General features: G+C 26.3%; 3 protein-coding genes across 3 annotated transcripts; 2 read left to right on the top strand and 1 right to left on the bottom strand.

Moving 5' to 3' along the window:
* Nucleotides 1-63: 63 nt before the first annotated feature.
* Nucleotides 64-2326, bottom strand: LOC124944503 (probable serine/threonine-protein kinase PBL8). Its single transcript, XM_047484772.1, has 6 exons — nt 2052-2326; nt 1614-1972; nt 1380-1515; nt 1138-1274; nt 927-1050; nt 64-687 (listed from the first exon to the last, which is right to left on the bottom strand). The coding sequence occupies exons 1-6, from the start codon at nt 2116-2118 to the stop codon at nt 197-199; spliced, it is 1314 nt and encodes a 437-aa protein (XP_047340728.1). The 5' UTR covers nt 2119-2326; the 3' UTR covers nt 64-196.
* Nucleotides 2327-9626: 7300 nt separating this feature from the next.
* On the top strand, nt 9627-10635 carry LOC124910296 (protein LURP-one-related 8-like). The gene is made up of 2 exons (XM_047450923.1): nt 9627-9933; nt 10014-10635. The coding sequence occupies exons 1-2, from the start codon at nt 9691-9693 to the stop codon at nt 10407-10409; spliced, it is 639 nt and encodes a 212-aa protein (XP_047306879.1). The 5' UTR covers nt 9627-9690; the 3' UTR covers nt 10410-10635.
* A 4243-nt stretch (nt 10636-14878) lies between these two features.
* On the top strand, nt 14879-16704 carry LOC124910419. Its single transcript, XM_047451057.1, has 3 exons — nt 14879-15248; nt 16120-16248; nt 16341-16704. Exons 1-3 carry the CDS (start codon nt 15051-15053, stop codon nt 16677-16679), a joined length of 666 nt encoding a protein of 221 aa, XP_047307013.1. The 5' UTR covers nt 14879-15050; the 3' UTR covers nt 16680-16704.
* Nucleotides 16705-22593: the final 5889 nt, after the last annotated feature.

A 22593-nucleotide genomic window follows, 5' to 3' on the forward strand; every position in this document is an offset into this window, starting at 1 on the left:
TATTATGTTTTTACTTCTTTAATTACTCAAATTTTTTGTCTAAAAATGTCAGTTACATGTTAATTTCACAAAAAGGCACAAGAGATCATCTTCATTTACAAGCAAGCAAATAGATGGATTCTACAGAAAACAAACTAGCAACAACAACAATAGCAAACATTCTTTATTAGGGTTAGAGGACTCTGTTTTCTTCGCTTCACCTAACATGGCACGCTGCAGTGCCACCCACCGGAGAACAATTAGGGTTTGGAGACCCACAACCGCCACCAGCTACAACAACATTTCCGGCAAATCTCCTATTCATCATTCTATAATGAGGAACTCCTCCCATTGCAAACTGACCCACCCCCACAGGTTCATTTGCCTGGACACCCCCACCACTTCCGCCTTGTAGAGGCTCTAAGGTCTCCACCACATCGCTCATTAAAGGCCTAGCTTTCGGGTTTTGGCTTAGACAATAGTACGCCAAGCTACAAGCTTTCTGAGCCCCCCTAACTGAATATTGATTCTCCAACCGAGGATCTATTATTTGTAAGAGTCTTCTCTTGTCGTTCAACTTTGGTCTCGCCCAATCCACCAAACTTTGTTCCTTGTTCGGCCTTGTCTTGTCAACCGACTTCTTACCCGTCAATAGCTCTAGAAGAACAACTCCAAAGCTATATACATCGCTCCTAGCGGTTAGGTGTCCTGCAATGAAAGTTGATATCAGCATATTTTTTTGAGGTCAAGACAAGTCCTGGTGGGAATTGAACCTTTTAGGTCAAGACTCTTATCACTCTTTTTTTAGACCATAGTTTATTTCCTGGAGTAGGCTGCTCATGAATTAAACCTTAGACATCACACTCTTAGATCAAGACTCTTGAGCATATTCTTCTCCAGAATTTTCGAAAAAATGATTTCAATCACTACTAAACCAGGCGACTTACCAGTCATGACATATTCGGGAGCAGCATAACCGTAAGTACCCATAACCCTGGTGGATACATGAGTCTCATCACCTTGTGGGCCGGCTTTTGCTAGGCCGAAATCAGAAAGCTTGGCAGTATAATCCTGAATTGCATGCATAAACATGAATTACTAAAGCATTAAAGTTGGTTTTAATGGATTAAATTGTTTGTAATGAATAAAAATGCTTACGGAGTCTAACAATATATTGGAGGTCTTAAAATCCCTGTAAATAACAGGCGTTTCAGCATTGTGAAGAAAGGCTAATCCTTTTGCAGCACCAAGAGCAATCATCATTCTTATATCCCATGATAATGGAGAAGTTGCTTCTGCATATTATTTATTATTACATATTAATTGACAAATCTTTGATACAAGTTTCAGGAAGCAGATTTTCATTAATTGAAGAAGATGAAGATAAAATAACTTCATACTTCTGAATAAATGATTCTCAAGGCTTCCACGAAACATGAACTCATAGACAAGTAATCTATGATCATCTTCACAGCAATACCCAATCAACTTGACTAGATTTTGATGTCTCAACTGTCCAAGGAAGTTTACTTCCGTCTGAAACCAATTCAATTCAATCCAATCCAATCCAAGCCAGTGAATATTGATAGATAAATACAAGAGAAGAGATTAGAAAAGAAAAGAAAAGAACTCACAAGCCATTCTCTGTGACCCTGAAGGCCTTCTTTGTTAAGGACTTTGACAGCAACAGGAAGAGATTTGAGACCAACTCTCACATTCTCATCAATGTAACCCTTATAAACAGTACCGAATCCACCTTCTCCAAGAATGTAATCGGATCGAAAGCTTTTGGTAATGGTTTCTAGTTCGAAAAGGGTAAAAGGGATAACATGGGTGTAAAGTATAGAGTTCTTTCTAGAGTCTTCAATGATTCGAGGTGTGGATGGATCACTTAGATCTGAAATTGAACGATTGTGTTTCTTCTCTGCAAGTGGGTTTTTTGTTCCGTTTCCGGGTTGTAGTGATGATGACAGAATTTGAAGATGGTGTTGAACTGAAAGAAAGATGAAGAAGTAAAAATGAGGAATTTAGTAGAGCATAAGTGTGAGGAATTTAGATCTGGGAAATTGAACCTTGATGATGAGCATGCGTTACAACAGCAGCTGCTGCAGATTCTTCTCTTGTTCCACAATTACCCATCTGGAGTTTGTCTGAGTTCTACTTGATGGGGAGTTGGATTGAGTGATAGTAATGCAAGTTTTGCTGGTCCGAATCCGAAAGGCCAAAGTCTCATTCTTCGATTACCCACCACCACCACCTCTCGTCTTCTTCTTCTTCTTCCTAAGCTGACTTAAGCGATAACTCTCGCTGTCTTTCTCTTTGTGAGAAAGAGAGAGAAAAAGAGAGTATCAGTGAAGAAGGGAGGTGATTTAGGCTTTTGTCTAAAAAGGGGAAATTGATGGCAGTAAAAAAAAAAAAGATATGTTCTTTAAAGAGGAAAGAGGGCTCAGTGTTTGTCTCTCTGTCGTTACACTTTGATCCTTTTTATAACTTTAAAAAAAAAAAACATAACATTAACTTGTAATTGTAATAGTGTTTTCTATCTGAATTGTATTATCGGTATTTAATTAGAAATGGGGGTGTCGATGATATTTTTGTCATTCACCCGATTTAATCTGATTTAACGATAAACACTAATAAACATCATTAAAAATATTTATTTATTCTAAATATTTTATAAGAATTTTAAATTTATTTGTTTAGAATCAAATTCTCTCGAACCCGACTAGGGTGATCTTTAAATAGAAAAAATAAAAGAAATATCAGACTCCTTCATGCATGCTCACATGGCTTGGAGAATATAGCTCGGTTAGTAGAGCTCCGCTCTTGTTCCGAATTCAATGGTTTCAATAAACTCCCTACATTAGTTTGTCTTGAGCCGGATTTTGACCTTATCTCAACCGTTTGTGTAACTATAAATGTATTTACTATTGGGTGGGGGCAAACTCTTCTATTCTGATGAATGGTTTCTCTTGGTTATATATGGTTCATCCGGTGAAAAAATCGAGCTTCAAGAAATAGTGAATGATCATATCAATATCGGTTGACAGCCTCAAAGTTAGGCTGAAGATATTCAACTATTTTTTTCAACTAGGCTAGGCTAAATAAGAGAATAGTTTTAATTAACAATTATATATATAAATATATAATTTTGAATTCTATTGAAATTTAATGATTATTTTGAAATGAATTCATGATAGAACATAAAAAGGGAATATATATATAATGATGGTGTAGTGTATTATTGTTGATAATGAATGGTACATAATTGGGATTATTTTAATATTGATTAACAACTTGTGGTAATAGTACTTGAACACTATTACAATCAATCAATCATACATAATATTATTGTTCCAACTATAGCTAGTTTATCATTAAAGAATAATAATGTAAATATTCCACCTATATTATCCAAAGAAGCCTATCCCAAATGGTGGGTCAAAATGTTTATGTAGGGATATAAGAAGATAATAGTGTAACCCTTATGCCAATAAACCAAATCATAATCTTGGTTTACAGCATTTAATATTAATTTCTAAAAATGAAGAAAGAAAAAAAAGTAATTTGAATCATTTTTTTTTCACCTATATTATTAATATTATAATTAAGAATAATCAATTGTTACACGAACTTTTGTGAACGATTTCCCAAAGTAACCTTGTTTGGCGTTCACTTTCCCAAACTAACCTAGTTTGTTCATTCATTCCCAAACTAACCTAGTTTACTATTCAAACTCAGTTTTATTTATTTTTTTTTAATTTTTTTTACATTTAAAATTTATTATATATAAAGTTTATATTTTGATATATATTTTAAATTATTATTTATATAAACTAAATTATTTATATTTTGATATATATTTTAAATAATTATTTTTATAAATTAAATTATTCATATTTTGATATATAATTTAAATATAATTATTTTTTATAAATTTGATTATTTGTATTTTAATATATATATATATATATTTATATTTCAATTATTATTTATATAATGTAATAAATATTAAATAATTTTAATAAATAATTGTTGGATACTAATAAATTTAAAATATTTTAACCATAACAATATAATAATTAAATATTCACGTTTTTAAATTTATCAATTATTTATTAAATATAATAAAAAGATTACCATATTTCTAGAGTTAAAATATTAATTAAAAATATTATTATATTTAATAAATAATTGATAAATTTAAAAACGTTTTTATGAATATATAATTATTATATTATTATAGTTAAAATATTTTAAATTTATTAGTTTTTATCAATTATTTATTATAATGTTAAAGGGAATATTTATTATATATATAGATAATAATTAAAATGTAAATATATATATATATATATATATATTAAAATATAAATAATCAAATTTATAAAAAATAATTAAATTTAAATTATATATCAAAATATAAATAATTTAATTTATAAAAATAATAATTTAAAATATATATCAAAATATAAATAATTTAATTTATAAAAATAATAATTTAAATTATATATTAAAATATAAATAATTTAGTTTTCTATATAATGAATTTTAAATGTAAAAAGAATAAATAAATAAATAAAATTGAGTTTGAATAGTAAACTAGGTTAGTTTGGGAATGAATGAACAAACTAGGTTAGTTTGGGAAAGTGAACGCCAAACAAGGTTACTTTGGGAAACTATCCAACTTTTGTCAATAGTGAATTATTATGAATAGAAATACTATTATTTCATAAAATTACTTATTTATTATGTTTATATATAGATTATTAATTTTAAATAAATTTATTAGTTATAATTAAATCACTTAATTTTATATTCTTTCTTGTAAAATTTATTTTTCTTTCTTATACAGTAAAACACAATCCACTAGGATATAGCTCAAGTTATGAATTCTTGCTAAGTTTTGATTTATTCAATGTGCAAATCCGGGTAAAATAAATCTTATACCCTTGATTTTAATTATTTTAGACTTGGTTGTAATTGGACATCTAAATTTAATTTTTGTAACCAAAATGATTTAAATAGGTGAGTTTATATATCTTTTTTTGCCAAGGCCCTAAATGAAGGATCAGCCTTTTAGAAAAATATATTATTATTATTGGGCCTACAGTTTCATTGGTTGGATTATTGGGCCTAAAGTTTCATTGGTTGGATTATTGGGCCTACAGTTTCATTGGTTGGATTATTGGGCCTCACTTTTTATTTTACTCCTCAATAATTCTCATGGATCTTTGAGAAGAAAAATCAAAATTCTTCTTTGGTGGGCTTGCTATTAAATCTCCAAAGATGGTGACACCTCACATGAACTAGAAAGCTTTATAGAGGCATCTAAACATGTTTATGATGACAAATGGAAACCTCTCACCTAGGTTAATTGAATCAAAATCAATTATGACGCACGAATCAACAACATAACTAAGGAAGCATTAGTAACCTCAATTGTTCACGATGATAAATGCACAATTTGTTGACAAGAGACCCAATTAAATCGACCTTATCCTCCTCAAACTCGCAAGCTGCGACGGTGATAATAAGGATTGGAAAAGAAAGATAAAGGGTTCTCATTTGTTGATAAGAATCGGTTATTAAGAGAATAAAGTAATGAGTTCGATTCTCACTCAAAACACTTTAAATTGATGTGAATGTCATGCCGATAAATTTAATGCTAACTTCTTATATGTATGATAAAATGTAAAAGAGTTAGCAAAAATGTCACATCTTCAAGCGAAGGTTGAAGCACTAAGTAAGAAATGCGATCATTTTTTGTCGGATTCATTTAGCCCATATTTGAATCATTATTATGTCCCATTCAACTTATGCAATTTCAAGACAATGTTTGATTCAAATATTAGTCATACCAATCATACTAGATTTTATGCATAGTCCAATTGGAGAATTACTCTTTTTTTTATAAAAAAAATGCCAAAACAAGCTTGCACATTTTTTAGCCAATCTTGTTAAGAAACTTGCTTATAAATAGTGGGAAAATTGTTTGTAGGTGCAAAGGAGCATCTGGTTTAAAGATTAATATGAAATATGATTTGGTTTGAATAAAAAAAGACTTCATTATAAACCTACTATATGTCAAGATTTCTCCTTCCAAAATAAATTCTTACTATATTAATAGTTGAGCACAAAAACAAATTATAGCCTATTTGATTGAGTCATTTTTTATCAACTAAATGGAAAAATAAAGAAACCTTTTACGTCTCTTCTTGACATGTCATTAATTTGTTTATCAAAGATTTTTTTTACAAGAATCGTGAATAAGCTTTATCAATGCATCTATGGATCGATTTGACTTACCAAAGCGACTCCCCCACGATGAATGGATGGACTACGTTGTGTCTAGATAGTTTGCATATTTCGGGTCTTTTTTTCATCTCCTCGATCTTTAAACCAATAATGGTCCAAATACGATGCACAAGAGAATATTGGACTTCAAACCTATCTATTGAGCAATATCATTTGCTATGGTGTTAGTTCATTTTCTTTTGAAAAAAATATCATTGCAAAATTTTCCATAGTTGAAATCATTATTTTTTGCTAACAAAATTGTTAGAGATTTGAACCTCTAATGGATCAGGAACATGATAATTTATCACTTTGTGTGATAAAACCAAGAGAATAAGACATAATAGGGAGAAGATCAAGAAGAAAGAGAATTAAAATATCATAAAATAATCACCATATAATAAAACCCTCAAGGGTCAAGACTCAAGCCAATGAAAGAACTCATTCATATGTGATAATATTGTTAATTAAAAAATAATAATTTAATTGCTTTAAAAAAAGTAAAATATCTAGTGCTGATAGAAGATTGGTATTGGTGGTAACCGGAAAATTGTTCTTAGCCACACAAATTGCTTTATTTTATTCTCCTAATAGTGCCCTTGTTAATTATTATTATTATTTGTCATGACTTGACTTGTAAGCAAAATAAACATAATTAATGCAATCTATTATAATTATTTTATTAATATCCCTTTTGGAAGTATAGACAACTATTTAATGGCCCCTTATTTGACCTAGAATATTATTAGTAGTACTATGCATCAATATTTTATATAATCTCTCCACTAAGTTTGTCTTGTTATGCTATATATACTATATAGTATTATTCAAGATGTTTTCATTAGGTTTATCCTATCCCTTCATTATTTAGTTGTTTCATACTTTTTCAAAAAATTTCTTTTGAAAAAAATATGTATTCTTTATATTTACATCTTTAAGATAATTGATCAAAAAAATATACCTAGTAAAATCAAAACAACAAAAGACAGAACAATTAAACAAAGCATGCATGCACAAAACTCAAACAAAATTAGTGCATTTTGAGTTTGTTGAGAAAACCAATAATAAATTGTCGTTGACAACATAGATCTAGAAAGTAATTAAAAATATAATATTGAAACTCTTCAAGATTATCATTGCAATCATATATCTTTCGATCCAAGCCTCGTGTAACCAAATAATCATGAAAATCACCTAATGTATACTAATAACACTTCAGAGAAACTCCGATATCTTTTTCGCAACAACTAAATTAATAAAGAAGTACGGATCCCATTCCTCGGTCCTAAGGACACTGACTAAAGATTTTGAACCATTTAAAATTGATTATGTTGTTAGGGAGATGTCAAAATGTACATTGCATCTAAAATATGTCGATAATTTGGATGAGAATATAAATAAGCTAATTGTTGGTTTTCATTAGTACTATTGAGGAGATAATTTTAATGGTTTTGTTTTGCTTTAATTTGATGGTGACTATTTTTGCTAGTCATTAACTCTAGTGGCTTGGTTTTGATGTTTTAGATATTTGGAATCTTTCAAGATTTTTTCATTGAAGATTTGACTTGAAGTTAAATTATTGGTTTAAGTGGAGTTTGATGTTGATTAATAATTTAGTATTGCATAGTTTTAAAGGATGAAAATCACAAAAGAAGAGATATATGTATTGTTGTTAATTTATAAGTAAATCAATTTCCTAGGGCGATGAACAATCGTATTTTCTAAGCTATTAATCGAAAAATCACTCGCCTTTTAAAAACTCAAAGGGTCAAATGGTACCCACATATAAAACTTGTGTCCACATTTTGTGTTCAAACCTATGCGTCGTAGATCTATAGCCTCTTCGATACGAATTGAATAACAATATATTCCCGCCCTTGTTACTACATCATCATCAAGAATGAGTCATATATAATTAAGGATATACATAAAAAAAAAAAAAAAAAAAAAAAAAAAAAGTCAATTAAGGAGTGGTCCGAGATGATTATGATTATAAATGGTTGAGTTAGCTTTCTGACTTTTCAAACAATCACAAAACAAAAAAAAAAAACATAATCATTTGTCCCAATACACTCCGTGTTGGCCGCCCTCAATTGGCTTATTCCTATCCTTACCCATGTGTGACATTTTAGATTTTTTTTGGTTATATTTTTTTATAAAATGAAAATATCTACTTTTTGAAGAGAGAAAATGAGGTAATGATCTAGCTACAAAATAATTTACTAAACGAAGCTAACAACAATCTACCAAACAATATATTTTTTGCACTTAAAAAAATAGTGTCTAAACACAAAATTGTAGTAATATAAATATAATAATTGTAGTCGGTTGACCCACAATCACAATTAAAATGATGGAACAGTATCAAAACTCGTATAATCATGAAATTAGAATTTGAATTGGAATTTAATTTTAATTCATAAATTTGGTAGACTATTAAGATTAAGAATTTAAATGGTTATTGGGATCTAATTTCAATTTTTAAATTTGGTAAACCGTTTAAGATTAAGAATTGAATTTGTAATTAAAATTTTAATAAAATTCAAACCAATTCTCCATTCCACTTTTTTAAGTTCGAAATTGCATTTGTAAATAATTTTTTTTTATATATTTTTAAACAAAAATATTTTTATCATTTACCATAAAGTTAACATGTTAAACCGATATTTTTTTTTTTATTTAGAATGTTAAAATATTCGAACGGTTATTTTTTTACAATATAGTAAATTAACATTTTAAATTAATATATAAATATATTTAATTTAAAATTTGTTGTATTTTAAAAGTTAATAGGTTGAAGTTAACATTTTCAACTCATTTCTTTTTCTAAATAAGAATTAATTATAGAAAAGAAAAAGTTTGGCAACTTGAGCTATCATATCATATATAATATGTTTAATAAATATCTTAGTAAAATAAATAATATATATTTAAATTATTTTTATTATATATTTTTTTCAAACATAAAAATTAAATTATAATTTTTCCAAATTCTAAAAGAATTAAAATTTCAATATCTATATCAATATCAATTATAATTTCAATTCCATCAATCCTAATATAAATTAACTTAAATGAAGTATTAATTGTGAAACTCAATGTTATTGAAATTATTCATTTTACATTTGTCACCTCTAAAATCAAGTTGTGACATGTTAAAAGAATTTATGTTTAGTTAAAAAATAAAAATTATCCAAAATTAAACCCCCAACCAAAAAAAATCACAAATTGATTATATCTTTGAAAAAACAATTATATATATTTTTATCCTCCCAACTAATGGCCGGTGGTGTTTTCTCTATTTTATATAAAACCATTCCAACATATATATGTATCTCTCTTGTATATAGAACCACCACAATTCAACACTAATATTATTCTTCTCTCTAGTTCTTGATTTTCTTGATATCGATCATGACAAAGGTTCATCCAGGCGCTTCATTAAACAACAACAGTACCCTTATAACCAATTCATCGTATTGTAGTACTGGATCAGGAATCCTAACAGTTTGGAAAAAATCTCTTCTTTTTAACTCCGACGGCTTTACGGTCTTCGACGGCAAAGGCAATTTGCTATTTCGCGTCGACGATTACGGCTCCGGCGACATCGTCCTCATGGACGCCTCCGGCAAGTCCATCTTCACCATTCGCCGGAAGGTAATTATTCGTACCTAGTATATTTATTTATTTATTTAAAGATGAGATATTTATTTGTTTGTTGTTATTGATTTGAATAGAGATTGAGTTTAATTGAGAATTGGATGGTGTATGAGGGAGAAAAAACAACAAATCCAATTCTATCCATGAAGAAACAAGTGAACTTTTTTATGGGTAAGTCAACAAGGTCTTGTTTGGCTCAGGTGAGTTTGGTCGGGAAAGGAGATGAACAGTTAGTGTTTGAGATTGAGGGTTCATATGCTAAGAGATGTTGTGTTGTGTATGATGATAAGAGACGTCCGGTGGCTGAGATTTGCCGGAAGGAGGCGGCGGTTGGTGGTGTGAATATGGGTTTGGATGTCTTTAGGTTGGTTATTGATGTTGTGATGATGGATCCTTCGGTTGCTATGGCTCTTGTTATTCTTCTTGATCAGATGTTCGATTCTCCTAAAACCTTAACCCATTGGCTTCGATAGCAAACGGGTAAAGTTGTTCGTCGTGTCCCACTCAAAGTATGTTAAGACGTTTTAAGTGAGAACTTAATATTTGTAACTTGAATTTTTGTATGTAATTACTAGTATTTTCATCAACAATTTCCCTATTTTTGTTATCCTAAATGGATGATTAATTCATCAAATTAAATGAATTCACAAGCTTATAATTTAGAAGGGTAAAGGATTGATTTGTATCATTTGTTGTTTGGACTTTGGTACACATATTTTAGTATTTCTAGTGACGTTTTGTATGGTATAAATACTGATAATTTTAAAAACTAATATTATTTTAATTTAATTCTTAAATATATAGAATTTTTAGTAAGTTTATCAAATTACTTGCATACATTAATTTATTCATAAAACAAATGAAACTTGAACATTTTCATTATAATTTAAATTGTCAACTATCAAATTACTTTAAAAAAAATCATGTAATGAAACACTTAATACTTTGCTAACTTGGAAAAAAAATATTAAAAATAAAAGAAAATAGTATGTAACTTGTGTATGTATATTTCTAAGTAACAATTATTAAGGTAATTAAAGTGGTAGGAATGATTCTTAAGAGTAACCGGATAGATTATTATATTTAATACATATTTAGATGAATATCATTATTATAATGTCATGTGAGTCATATTCATCTTAAAGGATTGATTTTAATCTATATTTTAAAAAAAGGTCTAAACTTTAAGTATCATTTCTTTTTGGGATTCAAAGGTTAGAGGTTTTTTTTTTATGGATTTGTATTAATCAACAATTCATGATAAAAATACAAAAAGTGATTTTTGAAAATAGGAAGAGTCGATATTTATTTATTTTATGAAAATTATTATTGAGTAAGACAACTAAAATTTCGATTCAATTTTTACAATTTTATAAGTTTATTATTTCAAAATATATTAACGAATTAAATTTTGATAAACATTCAAACTAATTAAATATTTACAATTTTAAGATTTTACGAGTTTACGAGTTTATAAATTCATTTAATTTTACTATTTTATAAAAATAAAGTTCATTTATATTTAAATTCAAAAATAAGTTATTATATTACAACTCAATAACTATTGGAAAAATATCATTTTTACCCACCGACTTGAAATTTATACCAAAAATATATTGTTTATTTATGATACTCACAAAAATAAATCATACATATCCAAATTAGAAGCCTTAGCAACCAACTGTAATGCAACTACAATTATTATTTTTTCTTTTTAACATTTTTTTAAGTATATATTTAAATTTTTATTGTTCAAATGGCCTTGAACTTATTATATTGTGGAAAAAGTTAACAAAATTATTATTTTTTTTAGTTAATTTGATATATTCTATCAAGGTTCTAAGAAAAAATAAAATATTTTCGGTATATAAATAAATTTGATATTTTAAGTCAAATTAATTGTTAAATATGATATTTTTCCCAATAATTATTAAGTTTTTTTGTGTAATTTATTTTATACTTATATATATAATAAAATATAACTATAATTTTAAAATAATTTTAAAGAATTTAAAAGGAATTCTCAATTTTAATAAGAATTTAAAAGGAATTAACTAATATTTGAAATAAACCCTCCATTTTTCAATAATCTTTTAATGTCAACCTCTATGGTTACTTAGTTAGATAATCCCTGGCCCAAAACCTTTCTCTCTAATAACCCTATAAAGTTTTTAATTGGGCCGAAAACTAAATGAAGCCCAATTATTTAATTGACCCAATAAGTCAACCGGCCAGCCTTTTATTTTATTTTTCATTTATTTATATCTTAAAAATAAGATTAACAAAGTTTGAATTATTATATTTCTTTATTAATCTTGTTAAGTTCAAATTATTCCAAAATATACAAAGGAAAAAAAATGAAATATAAACATTGTGGTCTCAATCTAGACTTAAAATATTGCAAGATCATAAAATTAAAAGGTTGCTTGCAAAATGAAAATGGGTGACATGAAATTTGATATATAAATAGTTTATAAAAATTTCATTTTCTTAGGCTTGGTCTATCATGCCTATGTCTTTTTTTAATAGAAGATTAATAAGGTGGTTCATATATCATCATTCAATTCAACATTGCATCATTAATGCGTTCAAAATTGAATAAAAACATTATCTGTATTTGTTTATGAACAAATTTATTGTTTTTTATTTATTGTGATTGCAATATAATCTCTCTTTATTTAAATAGACCATTATTAGATAAGACTTAATTAGGTGTGTTAAAATAAAAGCATTAATGTTATTTGTTGTTATTTTCTAGATAAATTTATTAATATAAACTTTCATTATTATTATCTTTTAAATGAAATAAATTTATAATTTGCGTGAATTGGATTTTAATCATATCAAATCAAATCCATTTACTTTGAATCTATTTAAAACCAATTGATAGTTTAATATGGATGAGTTCCAAATTAAAACTTTTATGATTAAACTCTTTATTTGAAAGGTTAAAATATGTATTTATGGAGTAAATTAGAAAAATAAAGGTAATTAAATGTGATACATATTTTCAATAACATAGGGATGACATTGAACCAACTATAATAGAAATAATGTATGACCCCAAACCGACTAGATGCTTTCATGGTCCGAAGTTTGGGCCTAGTCGAAATTTGTTTATTTATTTTTTATTTAACTTGTATGTTATACGGAAAGATATAATAGTTTTGTATTAAAATGAACTAAAATTATTTAGTTTTGCGGTTAAATAGTCTAGCGGATTAAATGTCTTAACAGTACTATTAAGTTTGCAGGTTCAACTATTGTATAACGTATCTTTTTTTATAGGGTGTCCGGAAGAGTTGGGGTCCCTAAGCTGTTTAGTACCCTAGGATCGGTCTTGATACATTGATAGGTCATCATCCCTAAACTCGCGAATGCATAAACTCCACTGGAAATATACAAACAAAACTTTACAATATATTAAACTTTGACTACTCTTTCAATTAATATTAGAGAAAAAAACATATTTTAAAATATAAATTTAATTTGGAAAAAATATATACTTACAAACTAAATCAACTCCTCACCTATAAATGTTAATGTCAAGTATTAGGCTTGCATCTTTTCAATGTATATTTTCAATCATTGACAAACATGTTTGAAAATTAATATTTTATTATCCTAGTCATAATTATTTTTATTTGTATTTAATGTAAAAGATGCGGTTGAATTAGATGAAACTAATGTAAAGCATAGATGGATGAAAAAAGTGTTTTTTTTAAAATTTTTTTATATATAATTAGAGAAAAAAATATCAACTTTTTTTAACAAACATAATTAATTTTAGTTTTAACAAAAAAAAAAAAAAAAGGATTTTTGTGATGGCAATAATAATATGCTTTTGTGAGATGGACAGATAATGCAATCACAACGTCACGAAGGGTTTCTTGTATTCTTTATCTAATTTTCATTTATTATCTTTTATTGTAAATTTATTTATTATATTTAAAGAAAATAATTGTTTTTGGTTCCTAGAAATCTTGTTTGACTAGGAAAAAAACAATTTAATGTTCTATCTGCCAACCTCCCACCTCCAAGTTCCAACTTCCACTTCACGAGGCCCACTAATTACTTTTGTCATTTTATTATCTAACCATTAAAAAATGCTTAATATTGGCTGAAATGATTTTTTTATAATTTTTTTGAGAACATATATATTTTTTAAATATAAAAAATTAGTATTATCCCATCTTAAAAAAAGTCACATGGAGTTATGCTAGTTTCCAATGTTAAATAATATTAATTTTATTTATTACTTTTAAAAATACAAAACAATATAAAATTAAGAGTGGTCATACAAAGATTGCTGAGTTAGTTTCATAGTTTTTTTTATTACATTTAGTTTTGAGGTTTAAGTATATTTTTTGTGGTATTGAATCTTGATGTGATATTTTCTTGTTTCATTTATTTTAGTTTTAATTTTTTTCAACAATTTTTAAGAACTTATTATTACTTCATGTCATATCTTTAATGTAATATATATTTTTTAACAGAATTTTATCATTTAATTACGATTTTTACAATTAAATGAATATATACAAAATATTTCCACTTATTTAGAAACGAAAACAAAAATTACAATTATATTATTTTATTTTAGAATCTAAACAATAATAATATAATTTATTCACATATTTTTTTAAAAAGAAAAAAAAGATTATATTAATTTGTGTGGCTAAATTAAAGAGAAAATTCTGCCTTCTTAGTCTCGTTCACACGAATAAATCAGAATGTTAGTAAGCTATTTTTTTTTTTTTTTTTCATTTAACCTTATTTATTTTATTTAAAAATATTATTTTCAAAACTAATAAAAGAAAGAGAAATGATAATTCGAAAGGAATGGTGCAATTCTTTTTCATACATTTTTTTTTTATTTCGATATATTATGATTTGAAATAACAAATTGATATATAATTAGAAAGTAAGAAGTGATGTTATATGATATTCTCTCTCTAACAAAATAGCAATCACTCCTCTTCCTTCTCCTCCCAACCGTCACCGACTCTTCTTTTTTGAAATTCAATCTTTCTTTCTTACAAGTGTCACCAGATCTACATTTCAAAAGACGAAATCAAATCAAAGCAGCATTCAATTCAATTCAGAAAATCTCCATGGAAATAGAAACACCTCTTTCTAATCCTTCAAAGGCTTCCGGAGCTATGAACGGCGGCGAATCTTATAATCTCTCTTCCGACGCCGCCGCTCGAAAACGCAAACGCAGAAGATGCATATGCATATGCTTGGGAATTGTTTTAGCGATATTAGCGATCGCGATTATCATTCTGGTTTTATCCTTAACCTATTTCAAGGTCAGTCAAATTCATTTTCTAGATCCATTTTCCTAGGGTTTGGTGTTCATAGTATTCAAATTAGAACTAGAATCAGCTGTTTTTAGCTGGTGTGATTTGGGTTAATTTTAGCTTTTTTTTATTAGAAAATATCTTTTCCATTTTAAAACTATTTCTTTTATTTTTTTTATAAGAAAAAATGAAACTTTTTTCATTATTGAAAATCAATTAATGATATGAGTTGTCAAGATATTCAAATATAATTATTTTAAATTCTTTAAATTGATAATTTATTACTTTCAATAAATGTAAAATTATATAGATTCGGAAATGAATAAAAAATAAATCTTGATTTTTTACCATTTTTAATTATTTGGATTTGGGTTTTTAAAAAAAACCTTAGAATAGAGAAAAAGTAAAAAAAAATAAAAAAATTGAGAAGATTGAGAATTTTTTGATATATTTTTTTAAGGTATTTATGATAATAAAATAAAAAATAATAATTTAAAATATGTGATATTTTAATATTTTTGTTAATAAATTTGAATAATTTAACGAAGATGAATAAAATAAGATGATATTTGATTAGTATGGGTTATTTAAATAACTCAAAACCTAACTTTTATGTTACGGATTAGATTCTCATTTTAAAACGATTTAAAGGTAAATAATGACAAATGGTTAAGGAGGACTAATAGTAGAATTAGGCGTTCAAAAGTCTTTAAACCTATTTTAGAATTATAAAGTTTTAATGTGGCAAGATTATTTGAATATAACCTGTTATAGTTGGTAAGAGTAATTATGTCTGATTTGCTATCTATTATCTTATTTATTGATAAAATGATGCAATCCTAAATGAATAAATATCTCTTTTATTTTGTTTTTGTTTTAGGCCAAGCACCCAATTACAAGGGTGAATTCAATCAACCTTAAAGATGTGGATTTCTCAATAGACCTAAGGCTCCAAGTACACATCAACATTTCTATTGATGCTAATCTCTCATTGAAGAACCCTAATAAGGTTTACACATTATTTGATTTGATTTCATAAATAATATTTTTAGTTTGTGTGAAAAAACATCGACAATTTACAAGGATTTTTTTGTTCGACAGGTTGGTTTTGAATATTCCAATAGTACCTCGTACCTGAATTATCGCGGAATTGTTGTGGGCGAGGTTCCAATTCCTGCAGGGAAGATTTTGGCCGGAAAAACAACTGATTTGAACTTGACTCTCACTTTGTTGGCGGATCGTCTTCTTTCCAATTCGCAACTATATTCTGATGTTATGTCGAGTAGTCTTCCGCTCAACCTTAATACCAGAATCTCGGGCAAAGTTCGGATCTTGTTTGTCAAAATTCAAGTCGTTTCAAACACTGATTGCAATCTCAATGTTAACGTTCTCAATAAGAATTTGACCAGCATGGATTGCCGCTACAAGACCAAATTATAAGGTATATTGTCATTGAATTTTATTTAGTTAATTTTCTTATTTGTATTTATAATTGTAGTGAAACAATCTATTTATCATATTTATACAGTAGTATTAATTATATATCTTATTATATGCATAAACAAAATTATTTCAATGTTTTTTTTCTTTCATTTTAACTGTCATTCTATATAAATTGAATTCAATTTTCACTTAAAAATGAGATCAGATGGAACTATGTTATCTAACTTTTTTATAAAAATAAAAATAAAGTATCAATTTATAATTTAGAAAGTGAAGAATACTCTGAACAAGAAAATTAAGTTCAAAATCATTTGATAAAAATAAAATTTATAACATAATTTGAAAATTTAATCAAAGTAATGATTAATTTCATTTATTATTTATTTAAGAAAATTATATTAATTCAATAACCGTTCTTATTCAAACTACATTATTTTCATTTTTTATTTTAATCATTTTAAGTCATTTAATTGTGATAGTAATTTAATAAAATAACTTTTTAGATCAAAATAAATTTGCTTATAAACTTATTTTTGAAATTTTGATCGGTATTACAATATTATCCAAATACTGTTGATTTATTCACTATCTAAATAATTTAAGCGGTAAAAATCAGTGTCTAAAAGATCAAAGATCAAATGTTAAGAGTTTAATTCTCATTTCGAATGATAAAGTGTAATTCTCGTTTGGAAGGTTATAATAACGAAGACTTTGTGGATAACCCACTAGATATGATATATCCAAAGTGTTCCATAACTACCCTAAATCTTCAATGGAAGCAAACATCTTAAACACCGAAAAGCAAACCCCAAATTCAATTGACTAAGGGTCAAATGTAAAATGGTTCATGCATTATGACATCAATTGACCATAATTATTAATTTTTGCTTAGTTTACAAAATCTTCTAAAAATAGTTCCAAAACAAGGGAATCTAGACTTGTATGTTAACACTTTAGATATGATAATTGTTAGATAGAACCTTAGAAGAGTTGACTAAGACCAAAATCTTCAATGTCACGCCACTAGAATTGCATTCTTAAGGTTTAGAAAAATAATATTATAATTTTTTTTAAAGTAAAATGTTATGTCTACTCTTGAACTTGGCTATCACGGTCAATATTACCCTTAAAAAAATACATATATTAGAAGAGCTCCAAATAAATCTCTATAGTTTGATTACTCAACTTAACCCAAACTAAAATGTCTGAACTCTTTCCATTCAGTTTGGGATATGAGTTCACTCATAAATAACTCATCCTAATTTGGATAACTCCAACATCTAATCTGAGTTGATGCGAATGTTTGTTTTGTCCTTGGTAAATTTGGTAAATTTCAATGTTTAAGTTCCATCCTAAAAATAACACAAGACTATTCAATTTTAACTTTTCAACAAATTTGAATATGTAAGTTTCATCTTCAAAATAACACAAAACTATTCTATTTAATTTTTTTAATAAATTAAATTTGGAAAAGGTATTCATGTAAAAATTATATAATTATATTCAGAAATATAAATAAGTAAAAATGCTTTAGGATTATCAGAAAATTACTATGTAATAATTTTTTTTAAAGACATGTAAATACGAACTGATTTTTTCGTTAATATTGAGTGAAAATGCACAGTTGGTATTGAGTATAGATTTACAATATTGCAATTATGATATTTTTATAGTTCACCGTCTTAGTATAATGAATTAGTATATTAAATAAAAAAAATTATATCTTTTGGTGTATAATCAGAGTTTTGAACAAGAAACTGGTGTTGACCTAATTTGAGCTCTTTAAATGTGTAATTAAACACCTTTATAACCCCTAAAAAAACCTTTGTTTCAGATTCTCGTGAAAAGCTGAAAAGCTCAAGATTCGAGAATTCAACCTTGGTTTGCGTGTTAGGAGTTTTCTTTTAAAAGAAAACATTGTTTTTAAAAAAATTCATTGATTCCTAACCGCTTTTGAAATTAATTAAAAATAATTAATTTTGTGGTTCAATTTCTATATAATTCGGGGATTTATGATAATCAAAACATATTTTGATTTTTGAAAGATCCTTTAGGTCGAGGCTTAGGATCTTCGGTTTAGGTGCTGAAGCCCTCGGTCTGGATGGTAAGGACTATCGATTCTTAGTTGATCTTATCGGTCTAGGTGTAAAAATATATCGGTCTTGGGCTAGCCTAAGGCTAAGTCCCTCGGACGAGGTGTATGAAACTCTAGGTCCTAGGCTAAATCCCTCGGTCTTGGGTTCAAGAGCTCTCGGTCCCAAGGTTGGACTTCTCGGTCCTAGGGGTTGGGATTCTCGGTCCCAAGGTTGGACCTCTCAATCTTAGATCGAACATCTCGGTCCTAGTTGAGAATCCTTGGTAGGATTTCTCGATCTTAACTCAAAAATTAATTATGAATAGTTTGAACTACTTTTAAAAGTTAAATGAGTTTGTTGTAAACTGAATAAATAAAACTATTTTTTTATAAGTAAAATGAGCTTATTCTCAAAAATAAATATTTGGACATATTCAACAAATAAATAATTTTAAAAAATTATAACAAGTGACACATCATATATGTTCGGTAATTATTTATTTTTTGGCACACCATCAATTTAACTTAGTTTGTAATCGAAATCAATCCAAGATGTGTAATTTTATAGACAAATGGTTTGTTATTTGAACTATTTTAATCAATTTAACATTAATGTATACTAATAAAAATATAATATGCCTATATGTTTTATATTATTTCAACCATTTAAACAAAAATTATCTTGAGAGCTCTCTATTATTCAAATACATAAGAATTCTTTTTATTAAAATCTATTACAGGGAAGATAAAGAAATTAAAAAATATATTTATTTCATAATTTGAATAATAATGAACACGTGAATTATGGCATCTTGACAAAGTTGAAGGCCATAATCACATGTTTCTAGAAATAAAATACTTGTGAAATCATTAAACAAAATATTTAACAATACGGTATATGCTTACAGCATAAACTAATGAACACATTTCTTCTTCCACAAAATATTCAAATCAGACCTTTTGTTTCTGTTTATGTCAATTTGAGACCTACACTTGCAATAGGTAGCGAATAAATACAGCTCGGATGAACATTTAAACCATCTTGAACTATTATATTCTCTCTGCCGGATATAAAAATTTGATATAATAAAAATCAATAAATTATAATTGGATATAATTTTTTTTAAAATAACTGAATAATTCAATTCATTAATATATATATAACCCAAAATTCGGTGGTAGAGTGGACTTAAAAAAAATTAAAGTAAGTTTAAATAAATAATGAATTTTTTTTGAATAAAACTAATAAATAAATGTAAGTTTTATCATTTTTTAATAATTAAATAATTAAAATAGTGAATTTTATTTAAATTTTAAAAAAATTAAGGGATTATATCACATTTTAACAGTAAAGATTTTTTTTTCTCGAGAAAGGCTGAATACATAGATTCGTAAATGATTACGATGTACAAATTTGTATGTATATATATACATAACTGGTTTTATGTGTTTTTTAAAATTGCTATTATTTAATCATTGTATAAATAAGTTTATATATATAAACATAATCAAAATTTTAAATATACATTTAACTTCGTAAGTAAATGATTATTACTATGCATTTGATATACGATTTTGAAAAGTTTGTTGTACAATTTATGAACATTGTTGAGTACATTAATATATTTAATTTTGGTGTTGTTCTAAATCAATTCTAATTTTTTATAATATATTAAACTAACTTTACATAATTTTATTTTTTATTTTTTTTGTAAGACTTTCTTAGTTGAGATTTTAGGGTCATTAAATATACTAGGACCATGACTACGAGACACCACCAGTCATTTATTTTTATTTTTATTTTTTCTAAAAAATACTAATCATTTTTTTTTTTTCAATAACACATATTTTGGTCCATACAAATAATATATATATATTAAGAAAATGATTTTGGAATGAAAATAAAGCATTATTTATATCAAATTTAAACCGACCAAAGGAGAACAAATTATTTCGACAAACTATCATCTCTTATAAATTCTTTTATTTTTTAATAACATTAATTATTAAATCAATTGATTAATAATACTTAGAAAAAAAATTAACGTGAAAAAACAAAATTGAGAAACACTAAAGGAACATTTAAAAAAACAAAATTTTCTAAATGATTAATATATTAATACAAAAATTAACCCACTAAAATAAATAAGTTATAAAACTGATTTCTAGCATAATTATGACTGGTCCTTCGCTTAAATTCAAAGAGTTTTCAAATAAAATTGAACTCGAGATCGTCTCTTAAATTGACTTTTACCACTAAACTACCTTAAATGGTTTATTCTTCACATTTTACTTTGTGAATATCATATTCTAATATCATTTATGAATCTTGATTAGGATAAATATGAAAAAAATTATGAAATAAAGTTGTCTTAAATAGTTTTATTCATTCATAATAACATAAAATCTTTTGTTCTAATTATTTTTATAAAACTTAAATACAACAAAATCTTATAATTCTATTAAATTAATTTAAAATTTAGTTTAAGTTAAACTTATTTAGAAATGAGTCTATATATATATATTTATAGCAAGATGAGTCAATAAACATAAAACACTTTTATTTAAATGAGAGAATGATATTAGGATTTCTCAATACACAAATTACTTAATATATTTTTGTAGTAATTTTTTTTTAGAGTATAAGATAAGTTAAGTGTAGATTTGAAATATTCTGCATATGAGATGAAGAAATGATATATAACGTGATTAAAATGAAAAACAAAAATTGTCACATTATTCATGTTCAACATTCAAAATTATACTTTTAATTTGGTCAATTAATTATGTATATATCACACAAAGTAAAGAGTTTGAGTTATATACACGGTTACTCTCATTCTATCATTATCAATAAATTTATTAATTAATTATTTGTTTTTATCTGAAATTTAAAGTAATCAAACTGAAAATGTTATTCTCTATCATTTGTTTATAATGACTTATAAACAATTAAATTTATAAAAACAAATATCAACCATGATATAAATAATAAATTAGGTTAATTTAAGATTATTTGTTTTGAATAGACTTGGCCGTCCAAACTATTTTTCAATCACACGCTCATTACCAGTTAGCACCACTTGTTTTACCAGAAAATCAAATACCGACTTTTCTTCGTCAATTTGTTTTGGAATCAATCTTAGTCAACTCTTAAATTTCATGGACTTGCTGGCTGGATATAAGAAAATATAAATTATGAATTAATATTATTTTTTTATTTTTTCATAATCTTATCACACAATTTATTAATTAAAATATTAAATATATTTAAAAATGTTATTATATTATTAATACCTCTAAATATTCAATTCCATACAAATACAATTTCTCAAAATTTATCCTCCTTCTCATTCATTAGACCATTTCCGACCTAAAAATTTATTCTTAAACTCAAAAGACGGTCATTCACCTTTAACTCAAAATCTCATTTTCAAATTAAAAAAAATATTTTAGAAATATTTTTTTTATACCAATTTTTTAACTTTTTCAATAACTATCTATATATTTATTAACTATACAAATTAAACCCTACTATTTTTTTCAAATTTACTTCCATTAAAAAAAATATTTATGATAAAATTAGTTATATATAGATTAATAAAAACAAACAGATAGATGGATGGATAGATATTTGTTAGGATTTGTATCTCCCAAATCCGACCTGTTAAAAAAATCTGTAAAAACACAAGAAAGAAGAACACAAGAACAAACATATTTATAGTGGTTCATTCAAATTGAGCTACATCCACTTCAGCCACCACCAGATTTACTATGAAGAAGAAGAAGCAATACAAAGTTTTTGCCTCACACTTTATCTCTCTAAAATTCTGTCTT

Source organism: Impatiens glandulifera, chromosome 7, assembly GCF_907164915.1.
Source record: "Impatiens glandulifera chromosome 7, dImpGla2.1, whole genome shotgun sequence".
In the NCBI taxonomy this organism is placed as follows: domain Eukaryota; kingdom Viridiplantae; phylum Streptophyta; class Magnoliopsida; order Ericales; family Balsaminaceae; genus Impatiens; species Impatiens glandulifera.

Excerpts from the sequence above, each read along its gene's own strand:
- LOC124944503 (XM_047484772.1), bottom strand. The coding sequence starts at position 2,118 with ATGGGTAATTGTGGAACAAGAGAAGAATCTGCAGCAGCTGCTGTTGTA. Across the intron at positions 1,516-1,613 it reads AGGGTCACAGAGAATGGCTT|ACGGAAGTAAACTTCCTTGG; the intron begins GTGAGTTCTTTT and ends AATTGGTTTCAG. Across the intron at positions 1,051-1,137 it reads CCAATATATTGTTAGACTCC|GATTATACTGCCAAGCTTTC; the intron begins GTAAGCATTTTT and ends CATGCAATTCAG.
- LOC124910296 (XM_047450923.1), top strand. The coding sequence starts at position 9,691 with ATGACAAAGGTTCATCCAGGCGCTTCATTAAACAACAACAGTACCCTT. Across the intron at positions 9,934-10,013 it reads TCTTCACCATTCGCCGGAAG|AGATTGAGTTTAATTGAGAA; the intron begins GTAATTATTCGT and ends TGATTTGAATAG.
- LOC124910419 (XM_047451057.1), top strand. The coding sequence starts at position 15,051 with ATGGAAATAGAAACACCTCTTTCTAATCCTTCAAAGGCTTCCGGAGCT. Across the intron at positions 15,249-16,119 it reads TATCCTTAACCTATTTCAAG|GCCAAGCACCCAATTACAAG; the intron begins GTCAGTCAAATT and ends TTTTTGTTTTAG. Across the intron at positions 16,249-16,340 it reads CATTGAAGAACCCTAATAAG|GTTGGTTTTGAATATTCCAA; the intron begins GTTTACACATTA and ends TTTGTTCGACAG.